Here is a 14599-nt window from a genome sequence, read left to right as displayed (position 1 = left end):
TTTCTTTTGCACTTCTAGACATAAAAGGTCAAGACCATTCCAAAGAGCCCTTCCAAGCAGACAAAATATTACCATTTAATATGATTACAACTTGGAAACTACTGCGGCAGATATTTTTCATCCCTTTCTCGATGGGAAGGATCGTGACACATCTTTATCCATATATGAAATTTAAATTTTAGTGGATTTTTCTAAGTATGAACTCTTTAAAAACAGAGATAACACTGAAGAGCATTTGTTTTCAGCATCTGCACAGAAGATATATCTTCTGACTGACTGACTGACTTTTCTGACTGTATCTTCTGACTGACTCTTCAGTTTCAAACACATTGTGATTTCAGAAATGTCAAATGATTTATCTTTACTTAGGAACACTGTAAGTAGCCTTGCAACCATGGACTTCAGGAGGGCCAACTTTAGCCCCTTCAGAGACCTCCTCGGTAGAATCCCATGTGCTAGAGCTCTAGAAGGAAGGGGGCCCAAGAGAGCTGGTTAGTTTTCAAGCGGCACTTCCTCCACGTCCAGCAACAGTGCATCCCTGTGCGTAAGAAGTCAGGCAGAGGGGGCAGGAGACCTGCGTGGATGAGCAGGGAGCTTGCGGCAGTGCTCAAGCAGAAGAAGGAGGTATGCAGAATGTGGAAAGAAGGACAGGTCCCCTGGGAGAAATACAAGAACGTTGTCAGGGAATGCAGAGATGTGACAAGGAAAGCTAAGGCACGTTTGGAACGCAATCTGGCAAGGGATGCTAAAAATAACAAGAAAAACTCCTTCAAATATATTAACAACAAAAGGAAGATCAGGGAAAACGTGGGTCCGCTGGCGGACGAGATGGGCACCCTGGTTACAAATAACACAGAAAAAGCAGAGTTGCTGAATGCCGCCTTTGCTTCGGTGTTTACCAAGGGCAGCCCTTTAGAGCCCCAGGCCCTAGGAACAAGAGAAGAAGCCAGGGGAGAGAAGGAAACTCGATGCCCACAAATCCATGGGCCCTGATGGGATGCACCCCAGAGTGCTGCGGGAGCTGGTGGATGTCATAGCTAAGCTGCTCTCCATCATCTTTGAAAGATTCTGGAGAATGGGGGAGGTGCCGGAGGACTGGAAGAAGGCCAATGTCACGCCAGTCTTCAAAAAAGGCAAGAAGGAGGACCCAGGCAACTACAGGCCAGTCAGCCTCACCTCCGTCCCTGGAAAAGTGATGGAACGGCTCATACTGGCTGTTGTCTCCAGGCATGTGGAGGACAAGAAGGTGCTGAAGAGTAGCCAGCATGGATTTACCAAGGGTAAATCATGCTTGACTAACCTGATAGCCTTCTATGATGGAATGACCGGCTGGATAGACGAGGGGAGAGCGGTGGATGTCGTCTATCTCAACTTCACCAAGACTTTTGATACCATCCCTTACAACATCCTCCTGGGCAAGCTCTGAAGTATGGGATAGATGAGTGCACAGTGAGGTGGATTAGGAACTGGCTGGATGGCAGAGGTCAGAGGGTGGTGATCAGTGGTACAGAGTCTAGTTGGAGGCCTGTAGCTAGTGGTGTCCCCCAGGGGTCAGTCCTTGGTCCAGTCCTGTTCAATTTATTCATCAATGACCTGGATGAAGGCACAGAGTGCTCCCTCAGCAAGTTTGCTGATGATACCAAACTGGGAGGAGTAGCTGATACCCCAGAGGGCTGTGCTGCCATCCAGAGGGACCTGGACAGACTGGACAACTGGGCAGTGAAAAACCTCATGAAATTCAACAAAGACAGTTGAGAGGTCCTGCACCTGGGGAGGAATAACCCCAGACACCAGTACAGGCTGGGGACCGAACCCCTGGAGAGCGGCTCTGCAGAGAAGGACCTGGGTGTCATGGTGGACGAGAAGTTGACCATGAGGCAGCAGTGTGCCCTCGTGGCCAAGAAGGCCAATGGGATCCTGGGCTGCATTAAGAAGAGCGTCTCCAGCAGGTCGAGGGAGGTGATCCTGCCCCTCTACTCAGCCCTGGTGAGGCCACATCTGGAGTATTGTGTCCAGTTCTGGGCTCCACAGTACAAGAGGGATGTGGAGCTGCTGGAGAGAGTCCAGTGCAGGGCTACAAGAATGATCAGGGGCCTGGAACATCTGCCCTGTGAGGAGAGGCTAAGGGAGCTGGGCCTGTTCAGCCTGGAGAAGAGAAGGCTGAGAGGGGATCTAATAGTCTGTAAGTTAGTCTATAAGAAGTACCTCAAGCAGTGAGCAGGATGGTGCTGGCCTCTTTTCACTGGTGGCCACTAATAGAACTAGTGGAAACGACCAGAAACTGAAGCACCAAAAGTTCCACAGGAACTTAAGGAAAATTTTCTTAACAGTAAGGGTGACGGGACACTGGAACAAGTTGCCAAGAGAGGTTGTGGAGTCTCCTTCTCTGGAGATCTTCAAAACCCTCTTGGATGCAGTCCTGTGCCATGTGCTCTAGGTGACCCTGCATGTGCAGGGGGGTTGGACTAGATGACCTCTAGAAGTCCTTTCCAACCTTAAGCATTCTAGGATTCTATGAACACAGAGGGCTTTAATGTTCTTATGAAGTCTGTAATTGATGGAAAGTAATATATGTGTCTGTTTAAGCAAGAAACAGTTATTGTCATGATCCTACAGCTATGCTAGTTACATTGAACTAAAAGGATAAAAATAAACTTTTACTCTGGGATTAAAAGCACCATTTTTCAAAAAACATGCTTCAAAAAAACCACAGCCTAAAGGGCATCATTAACTAGCACTGAAAACGATTTCCTGCTGCTATCCTTTTTCAGTTTCAGCTGGAAACTGAAATATGGGGCTAAAGGAGGAAATAATGAAAAAAATGAAGAACAAATATTACTATTATCAAAGTGACATTCTAAATTCAAGAACATTGAACACAGATGTGCTGACATCAATGCCTCAGTTGCATTTGGTCTTTTGTTCATAAATTCCTTACCTGGCATACAGCTGCTTGGAGCATTGCATCAAAACCTCCTTCGGGTGTATCGATATTCCCAGAAATTTTTTGTTTATTGACTGCATTTCTGAATTCTGCTATATTGTCAGTCAGGGACAGCACATGAATATAACCATGAGGAGGCATACAATCTAGATTATAATCACTATAAAAAAAAGTAAAAACAAGTCCATTAAATTACATATTTTCCATTTGAAAGAGATGTAAATTTATACAATGGAAATACATTCTAAATACTGTATAAATGTTATTAATATAGCAACAGTAGATATGTAGTATTTCAGAATGAGAAGGAATACAGCATGAGAGACAGCATGATACCATAGAATATATTATGCCTTTTAAATGTCTATAGAATGATGTAGATTCTCATTTTGTTATAGTGAGAAAGGGCTACACAATAACATTAAGATTCTTTAATTACTTGATGCATAGGCTATTGGATTGAAAGCTAAAAATATCAACTTTAAGTTCCTACATCCACTAATGGGATGTAAAAGTATATAAAATTCATGCTGAAATTAATGACATTACAATGCATGGACGCAGAACTAGATTTTCAGTATATGGAGTTGCTTAAACAATAATTTTTGAAATGATGTAAAAGGGAAGAAAGCTTTAAGTTTGACATAAGCAAAATAGTCCAGTAGCACTTAGATACATTGCTGTTTGGTGATACCTTTACTGCAGTGGTGTTTATGGCACAAAGTGCTCAGCTGATTTGAGATAGTAAACAGGCCTCACCTGACTTAACTTCTGTTACACAAAGGGTAGTAATCCAGAGTATTCTATTCTCTGTAGTAACTCTCTGGAATAATCTATTCTCCTTTGACTCAGTTTACAAAAACTGAAGGGAAGTAATGCACCTGTAGATATCAACATTAGGGCAAATGACTTATGTCGAGAAGCACAAATTTCCTTCCACTGTGTATATTGATAGTCTAGATGATTGCTTCAGAAATAGACATTTGTATTTTTATGATGAATTCCAGTAATGCCCAATTCAAAACTCATTGAAAATAAAAGAATGACTATGGACTTGACAGAATTTTGGATCAAGCCTTTTCTGGAAAGCTAGTAGCTTTCAGGAGATGTGACTAGTTCAATATTCATTTTTTTAAAATACTACAGTTTATGTATATAAGATTTTTTTGTGAATAATCTTGTCTTCTAACAGCTTTGGGAAGTGATTCCTCACCTACAAAAGTGTTGAATGTATAAAGGATGTAAAACAACAAAAAAAGATATACAATCCAGAACACCTTACTCATTTAAAATGGGACTTTGGTCATGTAACAACTGCAAAATTAGAACAAAAGATTGCTTTTGTTCATTAAACAGGCTAAAAGGAAGAAAATGCATCACTTTTACAAAAGCAGAAATTCTAACAAAAGTCTTAATGATTAGAAGACTGTACACCAAAAGAGAAGGTTTAGGTCGTAAAGTGTAAAAATTTTTAACAAATCTACACAACATATATCCCAAATTACTTAGAACATATTAGTTGCCTATGCAATTGAATGTAAAACATACTCAAATATACTAAAGGTGCTCTTACATCTAGAGTTTGGAAAGTTATGTCCATATCGTTTGGTTTGTTTCTATAAATCAAATATTGCCCATTTTTATGATATATCAAAAACTCTGTTCTTCTAAAATCACTCTTTCAGATATTTTTAAAGTAAGCACTGTGCAATATTTTTTAGTATTTTCTTAAGGATCTTGTTGGAGAAACTAAATATCTAATCGAAGAGACAGATTTTGAGGAGCTTTGAAAATAAAAATGCATGATATTTCTCAGTACTAAAGTAAACAGAAACACTACATACCTGCATTGGTTATGGATTCTACCTGGGTGAATGCTAATATAGGGTGACACAGTTTTATCCACATATGATCCAAATCCAAGTCGAAAATCAAGAGAAATATTCTCCATCTTTTTAGATAAAGCAAACCCAACTGAATTTAGTTTTTCTATATTGTTGTGCATAGAGGCTGAGACATCAACTAGATAATAAAGATCCACAGGGTATTTCTCTAGAGGACGGACTTTTAATATAAAGTTTGCTTCACTTCCTGATGCAAAGGAAACAAATAGGTTTATTTACAATTGTTGAATGTACACTTAAAAATACTTTACATTTATTTTTGCAGCAACCTCAGCATAAAGCTGTTTGTGCCAGCAAACAGTAAAAAAACAACAAACAATCAAGAAACCTCCCAAGAATAAATGACATTTTGAAGCATAGTTCAAAAACAAGCTGTACTGGGGCTCTCTATAAAATATACTGTTTTTTTTTTTTTTCCCTGAAGGGTATTGTGATTTACTGTAAAAAGTCTGTCTATTCCCCATTTTCATTTAAATTCCTAGTTATGTAATCCCTTTGGCATTATACCCAACAGCGGCAATGACTCAAAAAGTACATAGATTTGCATACAGATTGTGGACAGTCACTTCAAGACTAACAGTTTTAAGTATATTACTTTACCCTCTAAACAAAGTATTTGTCATGTGTGTCTAAAGCTACATATACATATCACAAAAAGATCAGAGCCTGAAAAACTTATGTTTCAAATTTATATCAGTCTGCTTCTAAAGATTAAATGAGAACATTCAGTAGGATAAAAAAAAAAAAGTTTCTAATGTTCTAATATTAAAAAAAAAATCTTTTGGCCCAGTCAAAACAGAAATATTCTTTTATCTCAGAATGACAAATATCTGTCCTGCAGAATCACATCACTTCCTCTTACATAACAAAAAGTTAATGCACTAGAAACCTATAAAAATAGTTGCCGCATTTTTGCTTGCTAGCAAAAAAGAGTGATGTGTCTGGACTATGGGCTCTGTAGCTTCAGTAATGCATGCCTTCAAAATATCCATTATTTCATGACACCCAAAGTTACAGCAGAACTAGATTTTTGCATGAATGTCGACTCTAATTTGGTATTACACAATGAAGACATAGCAAAGGACAGGTGGAAGGGAAACCTTCTGGAAGGATCATTCAGCTTTTCAATAAAGGTTATCATCTAACCACTTTCTGAAATAGAATCACTAAAAAAATTACTACATTGTGACTTTTCTGTTCATGGTATTTACTACTGTTTGTGGCATTTTCTGTTCATGGCACATACATGACATTGCTGCTTCAGGCCATTGGGTAGCAAAATACAAGTAGATTTAACAGAACTGTGTCTTTTTTTAATCAAAGATCTGACATGATAAAAGTAAAATGCAAAATACTTTTAAAATAGGCTCACTACACAATTTTTATTTTAATGTTTTTTTGAGCCTGACATCCTGAAAATGTCAAGATTTGCCTATGTCAGGACTTTCATGACCAAAACAGAATTATAGTATGTGGTAGCTTATGTGCTTACTCTTTGACTGTGTAAACTGAATAATAAATCCAGAACTTGAGTTTGCCTACAGTCAGATACTAATGCAGCTTGTAAATCTTGAGAGTTGGGATTTATGTAAACAGTGACGAAAATCCAAAACAAATCAAAACAAAAATATCTTTGTTCTGCATGATTATACTGTATCAAATTTATGTTTTGAGGCACAGTTATAGCTGTATATCTATATATTTCCCCAGGAGTAAAATAAGGAGAACAAAATATGGCCAGAATGTATTCCATATATCAACTGTTGTTCTTTAGCAGTCTCAAAAATTTCAGACTTATGCATCCTGAAGCAAGAGCTAAATTCATTTTCAATACAAGTTAAAAAGTTAGTGAAACCAAATCTTAGAGGGCTAAATGTTTTATAAAAGTCAAGCATACACCAAAGCCTTTGGAAAAAAATGTGATCGTGAACATTTCTTGACATAGCTTCGCTCCTGAGGCCTCCTAAAATAAACTAGAGTCGGAGACATTTCTTTGAAAGGTGAGTGTGGAAATGAGAGAAAGTAGCGTTACTTATTTCAGTTGTGTTATTATAAAGAAGATGGAAAACTAGAGTTCCTTTATGCTTTACACTTCTTTGGTTCCTTTCTTTTCAAGAAATGATCTTTACGGTGAAGATCAGCATGTCATTCAGGTAATTCAGACTCTTCTTGTTCACTTACTGTTTCTCTGTCAAAGACTAATCTCTCTTAAATGACATACTCTTTCTCTGAATATAGTTTGCAATGGAAAGAAATAAATGAAATTTTATGATATGACACATGTCCTGTATTTCTTTCAATCACCTTCCCCTCCTTTGTTGACACATACATAAACAGGACTTATACACTGATTTGACTTCTCTGTTAAGTAGAGGGCACACAGAGGTACACTAAAAAATTCACATCCATTAAGGGACCTGTAGATTTAGTTTAGAATCTGACATGTAATTACTTTTTGGGCTTTTAAAATCAAATTTCAGATCCCCAAAACAGCTGATTGCAACCTGAAATTACCATTTTTGTAACACACTTGGATCAGGAGCACTTCAGTTTGATAAACTATGCCAGCTCAGCTCAGCTCAGCTGATTTTCTGCTGCCGGTCTAGGCTGTCAGGTACGAGCAAGATGGGTCTGATGGGACAGCCTTTGCCCCATACATGAGTGGGATTGTGCAGCCAATTCCATTTTACACAACACCTCAAAAGCATTTACCAAGACCCTGGTAGAACTAAGACTGACTGTCTTCTCCATGTCAAGGTTCACCCATATTTCAACAAAGGGCCCTCCTACAAAGGTACCTCAGTTGTATTTTAGCCTTTCTGTCAAATTAGCTCCATGTAGCATGGAATAATTAAATGTTGACTGGTAAAGAGAGTACCCCAAAAAAAAAAAAAAAGGAAGAATGACTTTATAGACTACTATTATTATCGCATTTCACTGGGAGAAGGGACATATGCCCCAAAAGTCACTCCACTTCCTATTGAAAGAAACTATTAAGTGGTCTTAATAATAGGCCATTTTTAAAGGAGGACAGACATTTATATATAGCAGAGAGTTCAGGAACATTAAGTCCTAGGAACTGCACAGCCCCAGAGCACAGGATCAGGCACTTGAGCTTTTGATGACTGAGAGACAGATTTCTAGCTTGAGGATACTGTCTGTAGGTGTATACCCATCTCTACTGTATTCCATGTAGGGGAATCAGGTTTTCACTTAGCCTTTGTAAATGAAATTTTTGCCATCGAATACCTACGTGTACTTTATGAATCCAGCTCTTTCTTTCATTTTGCTCTTGGTACCATCACTGTTGTCTAATCAAGAAGCTTATCAAATGATGAATTTAGGAATTCTAGCCCAATTTACTTACAGTAAAGACTTTTAAGAAAAGCAATTTATATACACTTAAGGGAAAATGATTTTTATGGTGGCTAAATTGAAAGAATTAAGAAACCACAACAGAAAAGAAATCAGAAGACTGTCTAAAACCCTCTTTCACTTATTGCTTGCATTATTCTGACCTTCAGCTGTGTTTGGCAGAAACATTTCTTGCTGAAAGCCATACTTGAGTACAGTACAACACCCTCATAGTCCTACAATATAATGTTACATATATATATATATATATTCTTCAAAATAATTATTCCAGCTATTTCATCACAAATGGTACTTAAATAATACTCTACTTAGTTTTCATTGAGTATACGTTAGAGACAACCCAACCTGGACGCAGCTGTACTGAAACTTTTCCCGGCGTCACTTGTGTATTTGTTTCATGGTCACTCGGTATTGTCACATGAACTGTGGGATTTTCTACAAAATCTGAGTGGCAGCCTCTTTTCATCAAGTTAGAAACAGTGTCACAGCGTCCCGTCTGTGTTGTGTCAGCTATGAAATCCTGTTTTATAAGAGACATAAAGTACAAAACAATTTGAGCTGAAAAAACAACAACTGTAGTATCTTCAAAGGAATGCAAGAAACAAAATAACAGTCTTTCAAACAATAAAATATGCTACCATAATTGCATAAATTGTAGGACTAGTTCATGGAAGCCATATGCTTTTAATAAAGACAATGACAAAATATTTAAATTAGAAGTTAAACCTAATTGCTACAATGATTTTTTTCTACAAAGGAAAAATCTTTTGTGTGAGAAAGAGCATCTTGCACAACCAGAATGAACTGACTTTGGAGGAAAGGAAAACATGAACTGTCACTACAAAAGGTTTTATGCTATGTTCACTGAACTAGTTCCAGCAAGAAAATGTCATTTGCACTACTTCAAAACATGTTGGTTTTCAGAGGAATCTGACAGTAATTTTATTTAAGCTGATATTTAAATGTAGAAGCAGAAGTGAGCTTTAGATTTATCTAACCTGAGTTTGTCTACCACAGGTTTTACTTCATACTCTAAACTCAAGCCAATAACTAACTGGAATATGTCATTTCAGTTTCTAGTAAGATACTACAGGACTGGATAGTTTAAGATGCCACCAACATAAGAAGCTGCCGTAACAAAAGAAAATTGATTAGCTGAAGGATGAGCTCAGAATGAGCAGCATGTCCTTTGTTGCAAAGGGCAAAGTTGCCAAGATCCAATACAAAATTCCTTCCTGACCACAAATCTGGTGATTATCATGATCCTGATCATGCAGGAAAAAAAAAAATGACATGATTCTTTGTACTCTTTCAAAGCCTTCGTCCATCCCAGACACAGCTGGAGATCAAACAATGGACAATCTCTGATATTTCAGAGGCAGATGGGGAAAATAAACAAACAAAAAGTGCATGGAGCCAACTGGGCATTAGGGAATAATCATCCAGACCCCAAAAAGGACCAGAAAAATACTCTGAAAAATGAGGCTGGATAGTCAAAAGTTCAGCTGAAAGTGCTGCAAGTGTGCTGGATATGATTCTGACACTGCTGTAGTCCCCAGCACCTAGGGAGGTAGGAGTTAAACACAGGATTACACTGCGCAGAGCTACCGCCATCATCCCCTTGCTCATTCAGCCTCATTCAGCTGCCTTGCAAAAGAAAAGCTTTTGCTTAGTCAGTCTTTGGGCTTTTGAAAGGTATCTAATCTCACATATGAAATTCCAGAAAAAAAGATAATAACCTGGTAAATTCAAATCCTTAATTTAAATAGTTACTTCTTCTAACAGGCAGGAAACTCTGTCCTGTTTAAGGGCTGAACTTGTTTCAGCATTTGGTTTTATTATTCTTTTTGCCAGGAAGGCTGACAAATATTCTTATTCTCTCTGCTCTCCTTGCCAACATTTTCTCTATCTTTTCTTCATGCAAAAGATTTAAATCACTGGTAAGCTGAATAACCCTACTTAAGTTCTGGGCATTAAATCTTATTTTTACGTTCCAATTCATTTTTTGGTCTACCTCTGACATAGTATTTCCACAACCTTCTTCAGTGTAGACAGCAGAGATTGCTTTTTGAGTTGGCTGCTATTTATATACGCTTTCTGATGTATACAGATTTCAAAAATACAGATTTTTTTTTTTTTAATATCCAAAAAAGCCACTTTGGTATCACTGGCAGCTAATACATATGTAGCGTGTTGTAGTTTACTATGTGATGATATAAAGTCAGCACACATCAGGTGTTCCTCAGAACTTTTCTTATTAAAATCACTGTTTAGGTGAGCCAACCACCCTCTGCTGAAAATGTGTTGCTTTACCCTTTACACTGGAAAAGTTCTGAATTAAAAAGGGTTTTGCCATTCCACAAACATTGATGCTGAATACGTGAACTGGCTTTTAAAGGACAGTTTCACAAATCATTGACTTCCATAAACAATTCACAAGATTGACATGACAAGTGAGACAAGAGGCAGAGAAGTCAAACCAGGTCAGTGCAGTGATCCGAGCGCCTGGTTAATTATGTCTCTAGTGCTGGAAAGCTAAGAAGTGCTGTGATAAATACAGATGTAGCTGGATAAAACTGTGTCCTTTGTAACAACGGCCATCAGACCACAGTAATGGACCACTCCACACTGCAATCCGTTGCGCCATATACACATTTCCTTAGCCTTCTTTGTAAAGCAAGCTCTCCACGCCTCTAATAATCCTTGAATTACTTGTCCTTATACTTGTTTCAGACTAAGTTAATCATTCCAAGACTCAATATCTCAGATAAAATTACACTAACTCCTTATCTCATCTTGACCCACCCCAGGACTTTATCTGACTTCTTTGCTAACCTGAATGCTAGTAGAGATAATTTGCAGGTGACCTTCAAAAGCATATGAGCTTTTAATAGCCAAGAAACAATCTTAAAAACCTTGCTCCTCTGAAGTGTTTAAAAAGGTCCAGCTTTACTCAAAATGGTATAATCAACTGTTTTTGTCCATCAAACAAAAACAGAACCCCTCATATTTTTACAGTTTCCAAATCATTAACTATTTCAGAATAATTTATTCTAAAAGGATAAATCTTTTGTGACAAGTCGCAGAACTGTAAATTTCATGTGTCAAAACAGAACAGTATCCTTCTTTTTCTATTTGTGACAGAGGTTGTTATGTAACGTGACATTAAATCCACTGTTACTAAAACCTTTGGCTGAAATGCAATAGGCATATATATATATATATATATATAGAGAGAGACTAACTCTGATATGAAATGAGGGTTTAATGTAAATTATTGATAAATAATTTGACTTTGAAGCCAGAAACCGCTGAACATTCAGAATTACTGTCAGTCTGCCAAAGCTGTCTACAAAACAGATGGAACACATTAAAAAGTTCTCACTTTCTCTAAAATTACTGCAATTTTCCAAATAAAATATTGTATTTTCTCTTTTGGAAACTAAATATATTTCACATGATTTCTCAGGTGCTTTCTCCAAAGGCTGTCTAAAAAAGATTTTCCTGATATTTCTCACTATAGCTTTCATAATTCAAAATCCTTTTGTCTTTATAAAGGTCAGAAGCATCTAAAATATAAAGTCAAAAATAAATAAGTGAGACATCGTACCTCCTGAGCACACCATCCGCACTCTGGACCCAAAGCAAGGCACTTTGTGCATGTTACTGCATTTGAAGTGGCACATCTGTTTTCCACTGTAATGAAAAATAAAACCAAACATTCATGATTCATGATGATATGTGGGCATTGTAAATACCTAATTTTAAACTAAGATTTCAGAAATGACAGCAGTGGTGACAACATAGCAAAACAGAAGTAAAAGAGAACAAAGGCAGACTGCTGCTGGAATATTCACAGATGTTTTTGTAACTACAGCCTAGAACTATATGTACAGATAGAATAAAATCCATTCTCAAGTCCAAATTTCTAAAATACTGATTTAGCATAATATTGAAGTAAGAATTTATGCTTTGTCATGGATTTTCCTGATTAATTACTGGGCAGAAAACATTTACCAGGTAGTTTATCTCTTTGTAGATACGAGTTATTTATTATGCACTTTGTATGGAAACCAAAATGTTTCCTCACTTTCTATAAATATTCCCTCTCTGCATTTTCTGCACAGAAAAGCATGCCAGAAACAGCAGATTTCCTTTTCTTTCTTTTTTTATTTTTTCAGAAGAAAATACAAATTTATCTAGGATTAAGTGTGTCATAGATTGAAGACTTTCATAATTCTGTACTACACAGCTGCAGAAATTGTACCTACGAACAGGCCTATGACCAAACTACTTTATATACTTTATGATTCTTTGTTTTATAGGTCCCTGCTTAAGTTACTGCTATTTTTAAATCTTTGCTATAAAACTTCAGCAGTCCAAGCTGAGAAGAGCTATCCTTTTCAAGGTTTTCAGTCAGCTCGACTTGAATTAGCGCAAGTAACTTTTACATCAGTGTGTTTCTCTACAAGGCAGAATCTGCCAACAAGAGTTATGAGGAAGACACATAATTTGCCTCTCCAGTACACGTCTTAGTGGCATATGCAGCATGGCATATTCAAATCTAATGATTATAAAATATGCTGGAAAAAAAAAAGAATTTCTGCATACTGGAAAGTCTATATCACTTGATCCATCATTACAATGCAATATCCTCATATCACAATAGTTTGAAGAAAGGTTTGGTTTTCATCTAAAACTTTGAGGTACTGTGTCAGATTATTTCTTTCCAACGTGCAAAAAAATGCAAAACATTTATCTTTTTAAAAGAATGATAGCAATTTCTCACACTGAAAAGCAGTATGAGGAAAACATTTTCTAAAATATCCCTTTTCTTTTAGTGATTTCAGCAAAAAACAAACAGGAAATCCAGCATCCTGAATAACAGGTGATCCAAGGAACTAATCACAGGTTGCAAGTTATTAACATCAACAACATATATATCATTATTGCTATAAACAAGACAGCTAAGTTTAATACAGCACAATTTCAGTGTTATAACATTTTATGTTGATGGGAATTTCGTTAATTTCAATGGTCAAAGCTGTATTTCTATTCACATAAATGCTGTTTACAATGTTTGCCACGTAGTCAATGTGAAAAGAGAAAAAGAGAAAAACTATTACAGATGTGAAAGAAATAATAAGCTGAAAAGCATCCCAGAAAGGTGCTGGAACAGAGGAAAGTGATTAAATTGTGGGAGAGATCAGAAGGGAGACATAAAGGAGGAATAAAAAGAACAAGACAAAATCCAAAAGGTTTTTGTTTGTTTATTATAAAAACAAATACAGCAAGTTTTACTTGGATGTGAAATGAGAGCAAGCTCATTGGCTATTCTTTGACAAAACACAACTTTAAATTTATAAGAAGAATGGTAGCAGCATTTTATGTACTGAAGTCTGAAGGTCCAGACTTGGAGCCCATAGAAAAAGTCCATGAAAACCCCAAGAGATGAGAATGAGAATAAGGATGCCAGGTTGGGAAAGAGATGCAAGGCTGTAGAGTTTGCTGTAGATCTATTTCCAGGCAGTATTTGTAAAGCACACAGACAGAGGATGAAAACAAGTTGTTGAAGGAAGGAAAAATAAAAGGAATATTAAGAGTTCTACGCTCAGAAACATCACTTCATATCTTCAGCTGGATACTGAACACAGCAGACATTGAAAGACATTGTGAAAAAAAAAAAAAGGAAGAAGAAAAAAGAGAGTAAAGCAGTGGACTTGGTGAAAGTTTCGAAGGACATGAAAATATATGGACTGCTGATTTCCAGCAAAGTGGATCAAGACCACCACAGGTCAAAACAGGGGGGAGATAAGGCACGAGCTTTCAAGTTATCCATCAAGTAACCTCCACCTTCAAAGGACGGAGCTATTCTGGGAATAAAGTTGACAGGAAGGAATGAGAGACCTCTGTCTCTAGCTAAACAGATAAGCAATGTTTCAAATTGATTCCTGCTCATTACTTGAAGCAATAAACCAAAGTAAACCAACAAGGGAGTCTGACCTAATGCATTTCCCACAGTAGTTTCTGAAACTCCTTGCTTAAAATGCAGAATCCCAGCTACTTAACACAGGCAGTATACATTCCCAAATTGTCCCCTTTCCTAAATTAAATTCCTTTAAATATGTAACAAAACTGTATTATCTGTTATACTGAATTATAAATTACAAAACTGTATTATAAATATGTAACAAAATTGTATCGTGTTGCACTACCCACATGCTAAAAGGAGTTAACAGTTATCTATGATGGGGATAACTGCATATTTTCAGATGCATTTCCAAGACAGTTGTCCCAGATATTTTTCCATATTATTAGTTTAGATACTGAATCTACCTGAAGTCTATTTCAATTTATTAATAGAATCAGTATTGAA

General features: G+C 37.0%; 1 protein-coding gene across 2 annotated transcripts in view; it reads right to left on the bottom strand.

Moving 5' to 3' along the window:
* The window catches only part of ITGB8 (integrin subunit beta 8), a 46249-nt gene that overhangs the window by 20551 nt on the left and 11099 nt on the right, over positions 1 to 14599 (bottom strand). For both annotated transcript variants that reach the window (XM_088519692.1, XM_088519691.1), the window contains exons 2-5: positions 11834 to 11919; positions 8569 to 8743; positions 4789 to 5035; positions 2939 to 3104 (exon numbers count right to left, since the gene is read on the bottom strand). In XM_088519692.1, the coding sequence (XP_088375818.1) occupies positions 2939 to 3104; positions 4789 to 5035; positions 8569 to 8743; positions 11834 to 11919 (674 nt within the window). The remainder of the gene's footprint in view (positions 1 to 2938; positions 3105 to 4788; positions 5036 to 8568; positions 8744 to 11833; positions 11920 to 14599) is intronic.

The sequence above is a fragment of the Tinamus guttatus genome, unplaced genomic scaffold, assembly GCF_059628265.1.
Source record: "Tinamus guttatus ecotype Peru unplaced genomic scaffold, ASM5962826v1 Tinamus_guttatus_pri_ptg000067l, whole genome shotgun sequence".
NCBI lineage: Eukaryota > Metazoa > Chordata > Aves > Tinamiformes > Tinamidae > Tinamus > Tinamus guttatus.
This window is presented reverse-complemented; position numbering and strand designations above follow the sequence as displayed.